Raw genomic sequence first — 19,267 nt, 5'->3', positions numbered from 1 at the left:
GTTGTGTAACAAGTTGAGACAATGAAACCGCGGCAGCACGGCGCACCACCTGCTCGCTCAGTTTCACCTGATTCATCATCACTACACCATCTCTACTGTGCTACAGATAACTGACAGAAAGAGGGTTGTGTTTTATTTATAAACACCATGTTGCTACATGGCTAATTCCATGACAGGTTTCTGGAGGCACTTTGTGTTACTAAAATTAATCCATGCAAGTCTACGTCATAATTTGATAAAGTCCCTCTTTGAAACTAAAATTTTGATCAAAAATAACCAAATAAAACGTTTTTTGGGGGATTTTTAATGTTACTTTGCATTAAAAAAAACACTACCAAAAAGGGAAGGAAGAGCAGATAGTGTGTGCCAATAACTGATCTCAGAGCAAAAGCCAAAAGTAGGCGCTTGATTAGCTGCACTTTAAACAAAGAGGGTAGTTTAACAACTTGATCAAAGCACAGTACAAGAAGTTACAAACACTGAGAAATCTATTTTGGGGTGTAGACAGACGTCTTTCATGCTTTCAAAATAAACTTGGTCTGCAGTCCTTCTAGACAGATAAATCCTTGTTAAATAAATATTGGTCAACAGTGATAAATGGGCATTTTCTAGTGTTTCTTTTTAGTCAGGGGACGAGTTTTAAGTTGGAAGGAATGGATTATAAATGGAGAAACATCAACAGTGAACTGGTTGGAATATGATGTGCAGGTCATATCTGTTACAGGTCACCAAGGTGAGCTTTTTACTAGGGATGCATCATGCACCGATACTCTGTATTGGTATTGTCCGATACAATACTCTGTTTTGGTATCGTCCGATACAGGCCAAAATCACTGGATTGTATATCGGAGGAAAAAAAAGTATAATCCATTCCATTTCCGTCACATACGCTCTTCTAAGTCGGTGTTACCAGGTCATTTTGCCGGGGTTAAAGCCTTGAATGTTTTGAGTGTAGCCCCGACAGAAAACGTAATGTGTGTGAATGTGCGATAGTGTTCGTTACAGAACCGAATGTCAACGTAAATGCAGGTCTCTAAACCAACTGTGTGTCTGACAGTCAGCGCTGAGTGACTTACAGCGGGAAGAGGAGAGGAGAAATGGCATAGCGTTTTATTTTATTTTACAAACCTCACGTTGCATATCATAGCGTTATAGCGTCGCTCCAAAACAAACTAAAACGGTAAACGACTCATTTTACTAGAGGTGAGAGAAAGACAGACAGACAGACAGCAGCAGTAGATGATAGAGAGGTAAACAGTGCACGCACTACACTGCATTTAACTGTATCTGAAAACTGTGTGCATGTGAGTGAAAGGAAACCCTTTTAATATTTCAATAAACTAATATTAACATACAGAGATGGAAGAAAAACTCAGATTGCTAGTTAAGTAAAAGTAGTAATACTACAGTGCAGCCAATACTAGCTACGAGTAAGAGTCCTGCATTCAAAACATTAGACTACTCAAGTAAAAGTACAAACGTATTAGCATCAACATATACTTAAAGTACCAAAGTATAAATACTCATTATGCAGAATAATATATATTATACTATTGTATTCTTATCATTGATGCATTAAAGTGTTCATTGCTTTAATGTTGCAGCTGGGGGTCATTTTAATGACTTTATATACTGCTGGGTAGTTTAATTTATAATAATACATAGTCATTTATTAGTTCATTATATTTTGTATTAATAACCTGAATCTGCAAAGTAGAGCTTGTACAGTATTATTGTTGCTCACAGTATAGCACAGGTATCCCAACAATATGGAAACTTAGCAAAAGATGTCCTGCCTCTACTTTGCACAACAACGCAGCTTTGCCACAACAGTTTATGTCCCTCTTTTAACTCATTAGTGACTCTTTCTGAGCTCCGACCACATCAGGGAACCTAAACATATGAAAGGATCTTGACAGGACCTTGTGGGTTTACACACAGAGCCATTTCAAAGGGAAAGCAGCGTGCAGAGCTTTGTGCATCTTCCAGTGTCTAAACAGCGTGGCTCTGCATACGACATAATGGAACGGCGAGCCAAAAACAAAAAGAGCTGCGATAACTTTTGTGTTTTCAGTTAGCACGGAGTACCAGACTGTCATGAGTTTGCAAGACTGAAGGAAGCAGAGGAGGAGGAGTGGTCAGAAAAACAGAAAATAAACCTGGTCATGACAGGGAGAAGCCAAGATGATGCAAGAAAAGAGAAAGAGAGGGACAGTTAAAAAGGAACTGATACGGTTTAGTCCTGCTGACCACGGACATTAAAAAACAAAATGTTTCCTTTCCTGAAAGTTTCTATTAGGTTCGTGAGAATTAGGTTGCATTTCTTTGGAAAACTTGACATCACAAAACAGCTGCCGAAGGTCTGTTCTCTGCAAGGATGAGACATCTTTGCTGTTAGACAGAATGAGGAACAAATAAAAGAGGTTGGCAGTAAACACACACACACATCAAATGATGTTTGACAGAAGCGTCCAGCAACAAGGCAGCAGTCCCAAGACAGCTTATTTAACCTTGGAGGTAACATCAGCAGCACCCCCTGCAAGTTATGATTTACTATCAAGACACTGTACAAAACTGGTCAAAAGTGAACAACTTCTTCAAAAACATGGTGGGAAAAAAGTCAATATGGGGAACTTGGGTGAGAGGCTTATTAAATAAACACACTGTAGACAGCCACAGAAGATGAGGACACCAGTTTCAACACTGACAAATGACTTTTGTAATGATTTGTGATCAACAAAATATTACATATTAATCCATTTAACAGGGGCATTTACTGCTTGGAACATGAATATTAGGTTGTATTGCTCATAATATGAATATTTTTGGGCTGTTTATAAGACTAAGTTGGTGTGAAAAGTTTGGGTTCGTAAGGAAACCAGAGTACCTCCATATCCACAGAAGATGAGGACACCAGTTTCAACATTGACAAATGACTGTTGTGATGATTTGTGATCAACAAAATATTACATATTAATCCATATATCAGGGTCATTTACTGCTGGGAACATGAATATTAGGTTGTATTGCTTCATAATTTTAATATTTTTGGGCTGGTTATAAGACTAAGTTGGTGTGAAAAGTTTGGGTTAGTAATGAAACCAGAGTACCTCCATATCCCCACACTAGTGAATCTCCACAGTATGGCTGTTTTGCAAGGCAGTTTGGTAACTTTGTGAGGATTAGTAATGTGTAGTAATCAGTGTTACCTTCCATAAAGAAAACTTAGTTGGTGTGAAAAGTTTGGGTTAGTAAGGAAACCAGTACCTCCACCAGTGAATCCCCAGCATGGGTGTTTTGCAAGGCAGTTTGGTGACTTTGTGAGGATTAGTAATGTGTAGTAATCAGTGTCACCTTCTGTAAAGAAGACTAAGTTGGTGTAAAGAAGACTAAGCTGGTTTGTAAAGTTTGGGTTAGTAAGGAAACCAGAGTACCTCCATATCCCCACACCAGTGTATCTACAAAATATTACATATTAATCCATTTAACAGGGACATTTACTGCTGGGAACATGAATATTAGGTTGTATTGCTCATAATGTGAGTATTTTTGGGTTGTTTATAAGACTAAGTTGGAGTGAAACTTTTGGGTTAGTAAAGAAACCAGAGTACCTCCACACCAGTGAATCTCCAGTATGGGTGTTTTGCAAGGCAGTTTGGTGACTTTGTGAGATGTAAATGTGTAGTAATCAGTGTCACCTTCTGTAAAGAAGACTAAGCTGGTGTGTAAAGTTTGGGTTAGTAAAGAAACCAGAGTACCTCCACACCAGTGAATCTCCAGTATGGGTGTTTTGCGAGGCAGATTGGTGACTTTGTGAGATGTAAATGTGTAGTAATCAACAGTATTACCTTCTGTAAAGAAGACTAAGTTGGTGTGAAAAGTTTGGGTTATAATATGAATATTTTTGGGCTGTTTATAAGACTAAGTTGGTGTGAAAGGTTTGGGTTAGTAAGGAAACCAGAGTACCCCCATATCCCCACACCAGTGAATCTCCAGTATGGGTGTTTTGCAAGGCAGTTTGGTGACTTTGTGAGATGTAAATGTGTAGTAATCAGTGTTACCTTCCGTAAAGAAGACTAAGCTTGTGTGTAAAGTTTGGGTTAGTAAAGAAACCAGAGTACCCCCATATCCCCACACCAGTGAATCTCCAGTATGGGGTGTTTTGCAAGGCAGATTGGTGACTTTGTGAGATGTAAATGTGTAGTAATCAACATCATTACCTTCCGTAAAGCTTGCACGAAGAGGCCTCTCCATTTGTGACTGTTCTCGTCACTAGAAAAGTCGTATATCTGCTGGGGCTGCATCGCTGTAGCGGCTCCTGGCTGCGTTGCCGTGATCCAGACTGAACTGTCAGCATCGGCCCCCGGGTAGAGAGTCAGTCCTGGTGGGGTGGGTCAGTCCAGTCCAGGTCCAGGCACGGTGTGGAGGATAAAAGTCACTTATCTCTCTTGCAAAATAGGAAGATTACCACTTAACCACACTGCTAGTCCACCTTTGAGTCCGGTTAAACAGCGAAATATCAGCTAGGAACTATAAAATAAAGCACATGTAAAGCTGTAAAGTTAACTCGCTAGCTTGGTTAGCTGTAAACAAGCTAACGGCTAATAACAATGTTGCTAACTTGTTATATACTTGCTACTTGTGAAGATTACAATAGAGGCACATTAAGTTTAACATTAAGTCAAGACATTGGAGCTCTGTTTGCTGCCAGATAACTACAGCTACACGTGATGTTTTGGTTATTTTGCTGCCTAAACACCTGTAACGTTAGCTAGCGTTAGCAGCTAATGCTAGCTGGTGCTACAGGCTGCTGCTGCTGGCCTTTTGATGCGCTGCCGAGTTTTATGTTCCGTTCAGCTCCAAGCAAGGCACACTTTCTCTTCCTGCGCTGTCTGCTTCACGTTTAGGCATCTTTTTACGGAGTGATCAGACGCTTAAAATCCCAAAGTAAATCCACCCGAGTCCGAGGCATTTGGTTTGGTGTGGAAGAGGAGCAGCTGAGGAGGAGGTTGTTTTTTTTTTGGAGGTTTGAGAAGTCGAAGATGTTTCGTAGCAACTCTCTCCGCTGACTGACTGACTGACTGACTGTGTCTCTGTGTCTCTGTCTGCTGCGCTCTGCGGCCGCTGTCAGCCACGCACGCTGCGTAATATCACATTTTATTGGACAGGAGAAAAAAAACAAGGCTGGACTTCTGTCTCATTACATATTATGAGTCCTGTATTGTAAACAGAAAAATAATATAAAAACAAAAAAAATACAGATAAATAATATAAAATGAAAAAAAACTTTACTTATTACTGTTATAAAAACAGAAACACCATTAAAACAAATGCATTTTATAAGACAAGTAGATGCAACTATAACTTTTAATTCCATGTCATTTTAAAAGCATTTAAAAAAAATGATATTACTTATTATTATTTATTTATTGTTTATTTATTTATGATATATTATTATTATTTATTATTATTATTATTATTATTATTATTATTATTATAAGAACAGTATTATCTAATAGAGCTGCATCGATTAATCAATTAGTTGTATGCATTTTATATATATAAAATGTGTAGTATAACATTTATTTCCATGTCATTTTAGAAGCCAATAAAAACATTAAAAGCAACAAATTTACAGTTTTATTGGACAGGAAAAAAAACAAGGCTGGACTTCTGTCTCATTACATATTATGAGTCCTGTATTATAAACAGAAAAATAATATAAAAACAAAAAAAATACAGATAAATAATATAAAATTAAAAAAAAACTTTACTTATTACTGTTATAAAAACAGAAACACCATTAAAACAAATGCATTTTATAAGACAAGTAGATGCAACTACAACTTTTAATTCCATGTCATTTTAAAAGCATTTAAAAAAAATTATATTACTTATTATTATTTATTTATTGTTTATTTATTTATTATATATTATTATTATTTATTATTATTATTATTATTATTATTATTATTATTATAAGAACAGTATTATCTAATAGAGCTGCATCGATTAATCAATTAGTTGTATGCATTTTATATATATAAAATGTGTAATATAACATTTATTTCCATGTCATTTTAGAAGCCAATAAAAACATTAAAAGCAACAAATTTACAGTTTTATTGGACAGGAAAAAAAACAAGGCTGGACTTCTGTCTCATTACATATTATGAGTCCTATATTGTAAACAGAAAAATAATAGTTTTAAAAAATACAGATAAATAATATAAAATTAAAAAAAAAACTTTACTTATTAACTTTACTGTTATAAAAACAGAAACACCATTAAAACAAATGCATTTTATAAGACAAGTAGATGCAAATATAACCTTTAATTCCATGTCATTTTAAAAGCATTTTTAAAAAATGATATTACTTATTATTTATTTATTTATTATATATTATATATTATTATTATTTATTATTATTATTATTATTATTATTATAAGAACAGTATTATCTAATAGAGCTGCATTGATTAATCAATTAGTTGTATGCATTTTATATATATAAAATGTGTAATATAACATTTATTTCCATGTCATTTTAGAAGCCAATAAAAACATTAAAAGCAACAAATAGCATCACATTTAGACATATTTTGTGCTTCCATTGGGGCTAATTTACAGTTTTATTGGACAGGAAAAAAAACAAAGCTGGACTTCTGTCTCATTACATATTATGAGTCCTGTATTGTAAACAGAAAAATAATATTTAAAAAAAAATACAGATAAATTATATAAAATCAACCTTTACTTATCTACTGTTGTGAAATAAATAAATAAATACAATTTAAACAAATGCTAATTTACAGTATTTGGACAGGAAAAAAAACAAGGCTGGACTTCTGTCTCATTACATATTATGAGTCCTATATTGTAAACAGAAAAATAATAATAATAAAAAAAAGATACATAATATAAAAATCAACCTTTACTTATTTGTAAAAACAAAAACACAATAGAAACAAATGCATTTTATAAGACAAGTAAAATAATAATTAACCCAAATATAACCTTTATTTCCATGTCATTTAAAAGCCAATAAAAACATTAAAAACAACAAATAGCATCACATTTAGACATATTTTGTGCTTCCATTGGGGCTAATTTACAGTATTTGGAGAGGAAATTAATTATGATAAAATAATAAAAAATAATAATACAATAATACAAAATTAAATAATAGTTTTAAAAATACAGATAAATAATATAAAATCAACCTTTATTACTTATTGACTTTACTGTTGTAAAAAAATAAATAATAATTATTATATATTATTATTTATAATTTTTATTATTATGAGAACAATATTATCTAACAGAGTTGCATTGATTAATCAATTAGTTGTCAACTATTAAATTATTTGTCAACTATTTTGATAATCGATTAATCGATTTGAGTCATTTTTTTCAGGAAAAAAAAAGTACAAATTCTCTGATTCCAGGAATGATTGGACAGGGGGAAAAAAACAAGGCTGGACTTCTGTCTCATTACATATTATGAGTCCCTGTATTGTAAACAGAAAAATAATAATTAAAAAAAATACAGACAAATTAAATAAAATCATAATAGAAAAAAATATGCATTTTATAAGACAAGTAGATGCAAATACAACCTTCTTTTTTCATGTTATTTTAAAAGCATTGCCAATAATAAAAACTTCCATTGGGGCTAATTTACAGTATTTGGACAGGAAAAAAAACAAGGCTGGACTTCTGTCTCATTACATATTATGAGTCCTGTATTGTAAACAGAAAAATAATAATTAAAAAAAAATACAGATAAATTATATAAAAATCAACCTTTACTTATTGACTGTTGTAAAAAAAAATGTTTTTATCGATTGTATAATAAAAACACAGAAACAAACACACATGGCTTCAAAAAGTAAAGGAAAAAAATCCCATACCAGATTCATACTCTTAAAATTCCTCATTCAAAATTATTATTTATTTTATTTTATTTATTTATTATTATTATTGACTTTCCTGTTGTAAAAACAAAAACGCCATTGCCACTATTTGCCCGATGCAAATATAACCTTTATTTCCATATTTTAAAAGCATTGCCAATAAAAACATTAAAAACAACATAGCATCACATTAAGACATATATATATATATATAATGTATATTTGGTTAACTAAAAAAATTGAAAATAAAATATAAAAAAAAAGCTTAACCAGGGACAAGGTCTGCAAATTAGCTATATACCTTGCATCGGTTGCACTTTAATTAAGTGTAACGATACCTATGTATTGTCAAATAAACTAATAAACAAATAAAAATACAAAAATACAAAAATGATTTTTAAAAATGACACACAACTGTCACAAAACAATGAATCATCATCATTTTGCATTTAATGTTGAAATATTTTATTTTTGAGGATAATATGCAATATGTGAAGCCTTTGAAGCTATAACAAGTTTAGAGCAAATTCAAGCAGATTTACATGAAATCAGTTGATGTTTTTATTGTTTTTTTGGTTTCATATATTAATATGATTATTTATGTGTCTTTCTTTTAGTCGTATGAACATTTAGGATTTTTTCCCCCCCAAAAATGGTGATGTAGCACTTTGGTACTTTGGTTACTTTGCTGAAACCAGCAGGTTTTATAATGTTAAAACGACAGAGAGAAATTGCTCTTGTATAGTAAAAACACAGAAAAAACATACTAAAATTCATACTTTTAAAATTACTAATTTAAAATTAAAATGATATTATTTATATTTATATTTATATTTATATTTATATTTATATTTATATTTATATTTATTATTATTATTATTATCATTATAAGAACAGTATTATCTAATAGAGCTGCATCAATTAATCAATTAGTTGTCAACTATTAAATTATTTGTCAACTATTTTGATAATCAATTAATTGAGTCATTGAGTCATTTTTTTCAGGAAAAAAAAGTAAAAATTCTCTGATTCCAGCTTCTTAAATGTGAATATATTCTGGTTTCTTTACTCCTCTATGACATTAAACTGAATATCTTTGAGTTGTAGACAAAACCACACATTCGAAAGGACACCATCTAATCAATTAATCCAAAAAATGATCGACAGATTAATCGACAATGAAAATAATCATCAAAAATAATAGAAATAATAAAAATACAGATACAGTAAATCATATAAAATCAACCTTTACTTATCTACTGTTGTAAAAACAAAAAACACAATTTAAACAAACGCATTTTATAAGACAAGTAGATGCAAATATAACCTTTAGTTCCATGGTATTTTAAAAGCCAATAAAAAAAAATTAAAAACAACAAATAGCATCACATTTAAACATATTTTGTGCTTCCATTGGGGCTAATTTACAGTATATTTGTTTCTGTGATTCTGCCCCCTTGTGGACAAACTGAACAAATGCTTCATGCAGGAATTGATTAAACTGCTGCAAACATCTGCTAAAATAAAAAATAAAAAAAAAGATTTCTTAAAAATGACACCCAACTGTCACAAAACTAGAGATCATCATCATTTTACATTTAATGTTGAAATATTTTATTTTTCAGGACAGAATCCTTCTTTTCTTTTTGGACGTATGAACATTTAGGATTATTTTTCCCCCCCCAAAAATGGTGATGTAGCACTTTGGACTGAAAATTTAAGGCTTTACAATATTAAAATGACAGAGACAAATTGCTCATGTATAGTAAAAACATAGAAAAAAACACACATGGCTTCCAAAAGTAAAGGAAAAATCCCATACCAGATTCATACTCTTAAAATTCCTCATTTCAAATTATTATATTGTTAATAATAATAATAATAATAATAATAATAATAATAATAATAATAATAATTATTATTATTATTGTTATTATTTTATAAAAAAAAATATTATAATAATTTTGATAATCAATTAATTGGTTTGAGTCATTTTTTTCAGAAAAAAAGTAAACATTTTCTGATTCCAGCTTCTTAATGTAAATATTTTCTGGTTTCTTTATTCTTCTGTGACAGTAAACTGAATATCTTTGAGTTGTGGACAAAACAAGACATTTGAAGGGACGTCATCTAATCAATTAATCTAGAAAATAATCGACAGATTAATCGACAATGAAAATAATTATTAGTTGCAGCCCTATTATATAAAATGTTCAATCTCCTAAAAAGGTTATGTTCACATTTTTGCTCATTTACAGTATGTTTGTTGCTGTGATTCTGCCTCCTTGTGGACAAAATGAGTGAATGTTTCATTCAGGAACTGATTAAACTGCTGCAAACATCTGCTAAAATACAAAAAGTAGGATAAAATATATAACTTTAAAACATTTTGTATTTAACTTCAGTGTTATATATTTGGGAAACGTGCCTACTGGGCTAAAAAAAAAGCAGCACAAATATTTATTACAAATACTTTTAGCTGGTAGTAGAAAAAGCAATAACCAGGAAGTGGTTGAATAAGGAATATCCAACAGTCCTTGAATGGAAGAAAAGTTCAGGAAATTCACAGTATGGAACAACTGACCTTTTCTCTGAGATATGCCACTAAAAAAGATGAAAAATACAACAAAATACATGACTTTATTTTTCATGTATTTTGTTGTGGAAAACTTTGCTTCCTTCTCCCATGAATGATGTTTGTCCTCGGGGGGGGGACATCTAAGACTTTGAAGGGCATTCTGGGACTCCAAGGAACCACAGACTAGTATCCTGCTATGTAACCCAGCTTCTTTTCTTCTTTTTTCTTCTCCTATAAATGTATATAATGTCATATGATGTTGAGCATTTCACCTCACTCAGGATGACCCTGTCTGTCTTTTGTTGTCTGGAATGTTTGTTATAAAACAACAAAAAATAAAGTATTAAAAGTAAGTTTTTTATTCAATATTTCACCTTCTCCATGCACTTCCACTGGAATAAGATATTGAGCCAAAAAAAACCACCTTGCTTCTAATATGTAGCCTGTATTTAAAAGTCACAAACCACAAACATTGATACATTTGCAATTCAAAAATATGTATTTATGATAAAAAATACATTCACATTTGTTTGTCAATAAATGGCATGGAATAACAGCAATGTTATAGGCACATTATTTGGACCGATTTTAGCAATATGTGAAGCCTTTGAAGCTATAACAACTTTAGAGCAAGAAAATCAGTTGATGTTATTGTTTTATTTTTTGGTTTTATATATTGAGATGATTATTTATGTGTATATGTGATAAACATGAAGTTCATTATTTAAGTTATTTAAGTTATAGAATGTCGTAGTGGTAAGACCCTATACTTGTTTACTTCTGCCTACTCCTTTTTGAACATATTACTTACTGATGAGGTTATTGGTTATTCTTGTTTTGTTGTCTTATTGGTACATGTTTGAAATCAAATTAAAAATAAAATCTACATCAAATCAAGTAAAACATCTAAGTGTACATCAATGTAAATATGACATAAGACTAGAATATTTACTGATATGATTTCAAATAGTTTTTAATGTCAAAATTATTTTGGCAGACAAAACCGTCCAAGGCACAAAAAACAACCCGTCTTTTTTCATAAACTGTGCGTTCTATAGGTTCAACTGTGCGTTACATGAACTCCTTTATTTTGGTTGTATGAACATTTGGGATTTCTTCTCCCAAAAATGGTTATGTAGCTTTTTGGACTGAAACCTGCAGGTTTTACAATATTAAAACGACAGAGATAGATGGCTCTTGTAAAGTAAAAACAGAGAAAAAACACACACATGGCTTCCAAAAGTAAAGGAAAAAATCCCATACCAGATTCATAAAATTCCTAATTTAAAATTATTATTATATATTATATAATTATAATTATAATAACAGTATTATCTAATAGAGCTGCATCGATTAGTTGTCAAATATTAAATTAATTGCTAACTATTTTGATAATCGGTTTGAGTAATTTTTTAAGAAAAAAAAGTCTAAATTCTCTGATTCCAGCTTCTTAAATGTGAATATTTTCTGGTTTCTTTACTCCTCTATGACAGTAAACTGAATATCTTTGAGTTGTGAACAAAACAAGACATTTGAGGACGTCTTTGGGAAACACTGATCAACATTTTTCACCTTTTTCTGACATTTTATAGACCAAACAACTAATCGATTAATCGAGAAAATAATCAACGGATTAATTGACAATGTAAATAATCGGTAGATGTAGCATATCAAAAATGGTCAATCACCAAAAAAAGTTATGTTCACATATTATTGAAGCTTCACTAACAGTAACTCATGATGCACTTTCTTTTTAGATAGAAATGTAGTGCAGAAAAAATAGTTTTTACTTGAAATGAGGTGGCGTTAACATATTACGCAATTTAAAAACAGCATTACTAAAGTAAAAAGTCTTAAAAAGATCAAATATCAAATATGTGATACTTCCCCCCTAAATTAAGGCCTGACCTGGAATAAAAATGTGTCCATGGTGACAGTGATGCTGAGGTAGTGACGGCTTGATATAACATGGTTTCCTTAGCCGCCTCAAGCTGGATTATTTTGTTTTTTCCTTCTGCGATCACCATGTCGCTCTACAGCGCGAAACGGCTCTCCACCTCGTCTGCCACCATTTCAGCGATGGCGAGGGAGGAGGTGGCCGCCGGCGAGGGAGCGTTACGCACGTGGAGCACCCGGCTGCCCACGTCCCCGACCCCGCCGTCGAACACAAAGTCATCCACGAGGTTTCCCTCTCGGTCGAGAGCCTGAGCTCGAACTCCTGCAGGACCCCTGGAGAGGAAACAAACAGGGTTACACAAAACACCACTGAATCATTTATCTTCTTACTCGTGCTGGTAAACCATCACTTTACCTCCAGAGTAACAAACACCTGTTACATACAGTATACTGTAGTGTGCATGCATTTATTTTGCTCTACCTGAGCACGTCACTCCGAGAGATTTCAGGGATGTATTTCTGCAGGAGTTTAACCTGTGCACTGATGAAAACCCCTCTATACATCTCTCCGACTCCGTACATAATGTTCCTCATCACCAGCTTCTGAAGGCCTCTGCAGAATAAACAGACAAAAGATTAAATACTCAGTATCACCTACATACTTACTACTTACACTGTAATTAGATGATTTCAGAATCTCTTTTCAAAACACAGCTCCAGGACACGACACAAAGATGAAAATGTTCTGTTGTACCTGAAGGAGAGAGCATCTACAAAGTCTCGAACGTTGAAGTCGTAGATTTTGTAACCCTCCCGCTTGAAGGCGAGGACGGCGTTGGGGCCGAGCCAAACATCCCCATTCATCCTCGGGGTGAAGTGAACTCCAAGGAAGGGGAATGCCGGGTCAGGCACCTGTTACACATATTTTATAGAAACAAAATGAAGTAGCAACAATGAAGTATGTATGCATTATTTGAATCAGTCTAATAACAGTGTAGAGGAAAGTTACTCCAAAAAAAGACAGAGGCATATTTGCAGTTTCAAGCTTTCGGTTTCACTTTAAAACCCTCATAATCAGGACCAGATTGAAGTGAGAGGAAACAACTAAGAAATACCAGAAGTGCAAGTTGATTGCTCAGTTGCATCAGTTAGGCTGTGAAATTTAACATGAATACACATCATCACTCAATGCTCTCAATATCATGTAAACTTCAGTTCTTAGCCACCTCAAGGGCTGATCAATATATTGCTATCGTGATATGAGACTAGATATCGTCTTAAATTTTTGATATCGCATAATATGGCATAAGTGTTGTCTATTCCTGGTTTTAAAGGCTGCATTACAGTAAAGTAATGTAATTTTCTGAACATACCAGATTGTTCTCGCTGCACCATTATTTGCCTTTACCCACTTAGTCATGCTATCCACATTACTGATGATTATTTATCAAAAATCTCATTGTGTAAATATTCAACGAAAGCACCAACAGTTAACCCTACAATATCATTGCAATATCGATTTTGAGGTAGTTGTTCAAAAATATTATTATTTGATTTGAAGAGTGACTCTACTCTTATAAGAGCAGTATCATCTAATATTTTCTAAATCCCCATAGGCAAAATTATCCTCGCAAGGTCCAAGGTTTAGATTTGATGATCTCTTGAACCTCGAAGGGTTTTATCTGCAGCCTCAATGACTAAGTAGAGCAGAAAATGTTAAATAGACACTATAGATAAACAGTTTTGGGATTTCTTCCCAGCAATCAGATATGGGATGTGCTTGCAAATCTTTACCACACAGGGAATGAGGCATCAAAACTTAAGAGGGAATCCAAACTTGTTATAAATGGCAGAGAATTCCAGAAAAACTGGACTCAACAGCAGCTACACGTGATGTGATTTCATCTCCACCCCTACGTACCAATAATGAAAAAAAAGAAAAGAAATAGAAAGACTGCGGCTTATAGATCTCACGTTACATAAGTTCTAAGTTGTGAATTCCTTCAAACTTTAAACACTTCAGATAATCATCTCTTTCTGCCACATGGGGCCGCCACATGTTTGAAGTTACAAAGCACAGACATTTTATAAAGTACTGGAATGTGATGAAAAAACATCTGCAGAACTATTACATAACTGGAAGGGTTGGACTTACAGGGTAGATGTTGCCTTTGACCAGATAGTGTTTCTCTGGTTTCAGGACCAGATAATCTCCTCTGAAGGGGACGATCCGCGGCTCTCGACTGCATCCGGATATCTGAGACAGGCGGTCTGAGTACAGGCCTCCACAGGTCAGGACGTAACGGCATCGCACCTCTTTACCCTGGTAAAACAATACAATGCAACAACAATAGAACACAATCCTAACACTGTGATGCTTTTATCTGAGAGAGTCTCACCTTTTTGTCTGTGACTGCGATTGGATATTTCATTCCTGCAAATAAACAAAAAAAAAAGAGGACTTAAATTAACTCTACAGCTCTTGTTTTATTCTGACTGTGTTGACACATTGATGTACAGTTTATTACCTTCAGTGCTCCCGGATGGGCTCTCCTTGACCATGGAAATGTCATTGACTTCAGATTCAGTTACCACCGTGCCGCCCGCCTCCACAAAGTCTTGGCCGTACCGGAGAGCCACCATCCTCCAGTCTACGATGCCGGTGTACGGCGAATCCAAAGCCATGATACCCTGCGAGGACGACATACTATATAAACCCTCACTGACATCTCTTCTTCTGTAGGAACAACAGCAGGATCTCTGAGACTCTCACCCTGCAGTACGGCTCTCGCTCTCGGATTCCCTTGGCATCGACGATAGTGAGGTCACGCACGTTGTTCTTCATGCCGCGCTCATACAGAGCCTGCAGTCTGGGTATCTCCTCCTGCTCCGTGGCCACGATGAGCTGCAGAAAGACACCGATCAATACCAAGATAGACACAACACATCCATACACCAGAGTTGGTATTACATGCATACTGTGATGTTATGTGGTTAGTATTTAATCGGAGGCAGACCTTTCCACATTTCTTGTAAGGGAGTTCTTTCTTGTCACAGTACTCGTAGGCTAAAGTGGCTCCTCGCACACACAGACGGGCCTTCAGAGACCCCGGCGTGTAGTAGATCCCGCTGTGAATGACTCCACTGTTGTGCCCACTCTGGTGCACAGCTGGTGAGCAAGAAAGGGAAATAAAAGAAGAAAGACAGAAAAAGAGGCTTTATTAAGATATAGCATCAGACTTTTCCCCTGTGTATCATCAACTGGTAATATTTTACATATTCAAAGAAGCATTTTTCAGTCCGCTTCCTCCAAGCTGCTCTCAAACCAAGCAGACATGAGCTTTGTTCCTGTTTCACATCAATGCAAAATCATGAGTAACTAACATTAGTTTGGATTAAAGTTGAAAAGTGGATCTTAGTTTACTGTAATTTGTTGGTTTGATTTAAAGGATACTGAAGAAGGAAAAGACCTGAACAACCGATCATCATTATTATGATGGGGAGAGCACATATATTTAAAGATATTAAAAGACAAGAATTCAACACTGAACGTTTCAAAATGTTTCTGAAACATCAGAGGGTTCTTGAAAAGGATGTTAATACAGAACAGAATTTATTTTTTGAACATGGGGAATTAACGTTGGGATGTAAATATGTGTTTTTGTTGTTGTGTTTTTGTATCACATATAATTTACAGTTACGACACTACAACGTTTTTTATTTTTTATTAATTAATTAATTAATTAATTAATTAATTATTTTTTTCTTCTAATTTTTTTTTTTTTGTGTGTTATTCCATCAGGTGGTATTGTTATTATGTTCCTTAACGTGTGTGTGTGTACATGTATGTATCCCTTGAACATGTGTAATAAAAAAATTAAGAAATTACGAGAAACTCATCAAAACCTGATATCCATCTATATCTATATACCTATCTACAATATCAATACATAGCAGAGAATATATCTGCAGTCAAACTCAACTGCAGCTGCTGTGGGTATAAACACGATGGACTATTGTCTTTGTTTATTCAGTTATCTTAACACACTAACCAGAGGCATCCAGGGCTTCCAAATTACACTGGCAGGACAAGTTAACTTAAATCTTTTATTTTCTTTTTAAGACACTTACAAATTTCTTTCAGCATTGCAAGAAGGTTACATGTCTGACTTTCAGGTTTAAGGGTGTTTGTGAGTGTCCAATGCGTGAACAATGCAGCATTTAATACCCTAAAATTAAAGCTAAAACTTGCCACTTCACCCTCATAGTGATTGTTGTGTTTCAGATCCAATGTACTGGAGTTCAGAGTCAACGCAACAACAAAAAAATGCGTCACTTTCCAAATACTGACTGACTGCACTGTATAATTTAATCACTGTGACTATATAATATTGATATCTTCCTTCAGCCCAAGACAAATTTCCCTGTAGGACAATAAAGTATCTTCTTATCTTATCTTTTAACAACAACAGCTGTCATGACTCAACCCACCGAGCTCTTTCTCTTTCTCCAGCAGGATGAAGCTGAGGGACGGGTGTCTCAGGCTGAGCTCTCTGACTGTCGCCAGGCCGACGATGCCGCCCCCAACCACGGCCACGTCATACGTGCTGAAACACAGACGACAGCGAGGTCACTGACATTTCAAATTCGAGATGATTATTGATAAGGAAAAACAGTTTTACAGGTTGCAAAATGTAGAAAGTGGAACACAATATTTAGGTCAGTGGTTCAATGTCCAACAGTACATGAGTGTACAGTATGAAAGACCTTTGACACTGATCAGTAGGGAAAAACATGACACGAGTTTAACAATCTAATTGTATTTACAAAGAGAACATCCAGCTCTGTCACAAGGCTACATCAAATAAATCCATTCATTGACCTAAATACCAAAAAAAACTACCATCTAGTGGGTTAGCTCAGTGTGTAAACAGAAGTTCCAGGATATCAATCACCCCCTAAAGGATTTCACAAAAGGAAGCACTTGCAAAAAGCTGGAAGAACAAAATGTTCAAGCCTGGGAGAACAATTTAAACTACACATGACACTGGGAATAGTCAACATCTGGGTTTCATTTCTGAGAATAAAGACGTGATGTAATGCTCCACAAGGATGAAAATCTGACTATCTGCATCTGCATATGTCATGTGGAGAATCAATAAGTTCTACATGTTTTACAGTAAAGCAGCCTGCATAGGGGACCATGTTACATAACCTCCAGAGTATCCTCGATTCTGTATCTGATAGGAAACACATGTTGCTGGCATTCCTTCCTAAAGGAACAGTTCACTGTTCACACAAAACAAAGAAGTGACTGACTACTGGAGATAAAAAATCTGACTCTATGTGCTCTGATAAAAGTTTAAAAGCATGCATGGTTGAGGAGGCACAATGCAGACTAATGTTTTGTGTGTGTATAAACAATGTGATGGCTAGGGGTGTGCATATCAGTTCTGCAGAAAATCTTATGCAATATTGGTTTGTGCTTGATGTCCTTGGCAATGACTGGAATCAAGTCAAAGTTAGTGACCCATGCAGTTATAGCTGCAGCTTTTCTGTCTGTTAGATGCATGCTGTTAATTTTAACTCGTCTAGTGAAACTGAAACAACACCATACTGTGAGTCTGCTGCAATTGTTTTATTCTTATTTTATTCTAACGTTTTTATCTATTCTTTTGTTATTACACTGCTTATTTGCACCAATAAAACCAAAGCAAATTCCTAGTGTATACCTCTTACACCTGGCAATAAACACGATTCTGAAACACCACCACCACACAGTGAGCCTCCAGTCTCACCTGTGCAGCCGTCTGGTTGTAACGTCCTTTATCGGCTTCGCTGCTCCAACAGCCTTAAAAGTCGCACCGCTGAGTTTCCGGATCATCGTCACAACGTTTATAAAAGCACCTCACAGTCGATTCTTCATCGTGCAACTGTCAGAAAGTCTTTTCTCCCTCCCTGAGTAGTGTTATGTATGTGTTCCTCCTCCTCCCTGTGCTGCTCAGCCTGTACTAGCTTCTAGTGATGTGTCGGTCAAGAACGAGCCGGTTCTTTGAGCCGACTCTTTTAAGTGAACGATAAGTGCCGGTTCCGTCTGAGAGACGTTTTTTTTTTTTTTTTTCTTTAAAGGGACTGTTTGTAACTTTTTACAGGTATAAATCTACCAGGTCAGGATCCCATGCGCGCTCGCGTGTGACCGTAGTCCTCTGCCTGTTTGCCTTCACTCACACACTGCGCTCGTTCTCGCTGTCTGGCTCCACCTCTACACGTGCATGCGCGCTCACTCCACACTGCAGAAGAGTTAGTTTAGCTCTGAGAATATCTAGTAAATTTACAGTGGACGTTTGTGCAGAAATAAATGCTGCAGCTCCTCCAGACCAACAGAGATTTCCCGTGTCTTGTGAAGTGACGGGGCTCCACAGCGAGAAACGTTATTGTCTCTGACCGGGTGCCGGTGTCTCCCTGCGGGCGCAGTCGGGAGACAATAACAATTCTCTTCTGGCTTCAGCCCTGGAGGATGAAGCAGGAAAAGCCAACACTAGGATCAGCATTGATTCATGGAGAGACCTTCGTTTGGTCAGCTAACATTACTGCCAAGCAGCTGAAATATAGAGTGATATTGTGGTTTTAGCTGACGTGTGTCGCCTCACTGTTTTGAGCGATGCTCGTTCATGTCTATGTAGAGCGAGCAAGTGCGAGCCCGACGCTGACTTTCGTTGACTTAATGGCCACAGGTGTCGCTGTTAACAAGCATTTCTGAAAGTTGCAAACCCTTTAATGACGTCCGTGCGACCAATCAGGTGATGACAGACAAGGATCATACCATCAAGCAGGGAGGGACGGGGAGGGGCGGGGATGGGCGGCGTGCTGACGGT

The 19,267-nt window shown here is 35.1% G+C and overlaps 2 protein-coding genes across 2 annotated transcripts in view; both read right to left on the bottom strand.

The window, feature by feature from the left end:
- sos2 (son of sevenless homolog 2 (Drosophila)) overlaps positions 1–5,130 on the bottom strand; it is a 43,973-nt gene extending 38,843 nt beyond the window's left edge. The window contains 1 exon segment of the mRNA XM_037746273.1: positions 4,221–5,130. Within this exon segment, the coding sequence (XP_037602201.1) occupies positions 4,221–4,304 (84 nt within the window). The 5' untranslated portion in view covers positions 4,305–5,130.
- Positions 5,131–12,045: 6,915 nt separating this feature from the next.
- On the bottom strand, positions 12,046–18,396 carry l2hgdh (L-2-hydroxyglutarate dehydrogenase). The gene is made up of 10 exons (XM_037747183.1): positions 18,191–18,396; positions 16,884–16,999; positions 15,410–15,561; positions 15,166–15,297; positions 14,921–15,083; positions 14,792–14,826; positions 14,548–14,715; positions 13,147–13,304; positions 12,874–13,005; positions 12,046–12,725 (listed from the first exon to the last, which is right to left on the bottom strand). Exons 1-10 carry the CDS (start codon positions 18,274–18,276, stop codon positions 12,530–12,532), a joined length of 1,338 nt encoding a protein of 445 aa, XP_037603111.1. The 5' UTR covers positions 18,277–18,396; the 3' UTR covers positions 12,046–12,529.
- Positions 18,397–19,267: the final 871 nt, after the last annotated feature.

Source organism: Sebastes umbrosus, chromosome 16 (assembly GCF_015220745.1).
Source record: "Sebastes umbrosus isolate fSebUmb1 chromosome 16, fSebUmb1.pri, whole genome shotgun sequence".
Classification (NCBI taxonomy): domain Eukaryota; kingdom Metazoa; phylum Chordata; class Actinopteri; order Perciformes; family Sebastidae; genus Sebastes; species Sebastes umbrosus.
The sequence above is the reverse complement of the archived record's forward strand: the minus strand, read 5'-3'. Positions and strand labels throughout refer to the sequence as shown.

Excerpts from the sequence above, each read along its gene's own strand:
- l2hgdh (XM_037747183.1), bottom strand. The coding sequence starts at position 18,276 with ATGATCCGGAAACTCAGCGGTGCGACTTTTAAGGCTGTTGGAGCAGCG. Across the intron at positions 13,305-14,547 it reads TCAAAGGCAACATCTACCCT|GTGCCTGACCCGGCATTCCC; the intron begins GTAAGTCCAACC and ends TATGTGTAACAG. Across the intron at positions 13,006-13,146 it reads GTAGATGCTCTCTCCTTCAG|AGGCCTTCAGAAGCTGGTGA; the intron begins GTACAACAGAAC and ends TTTATTCTGCAG.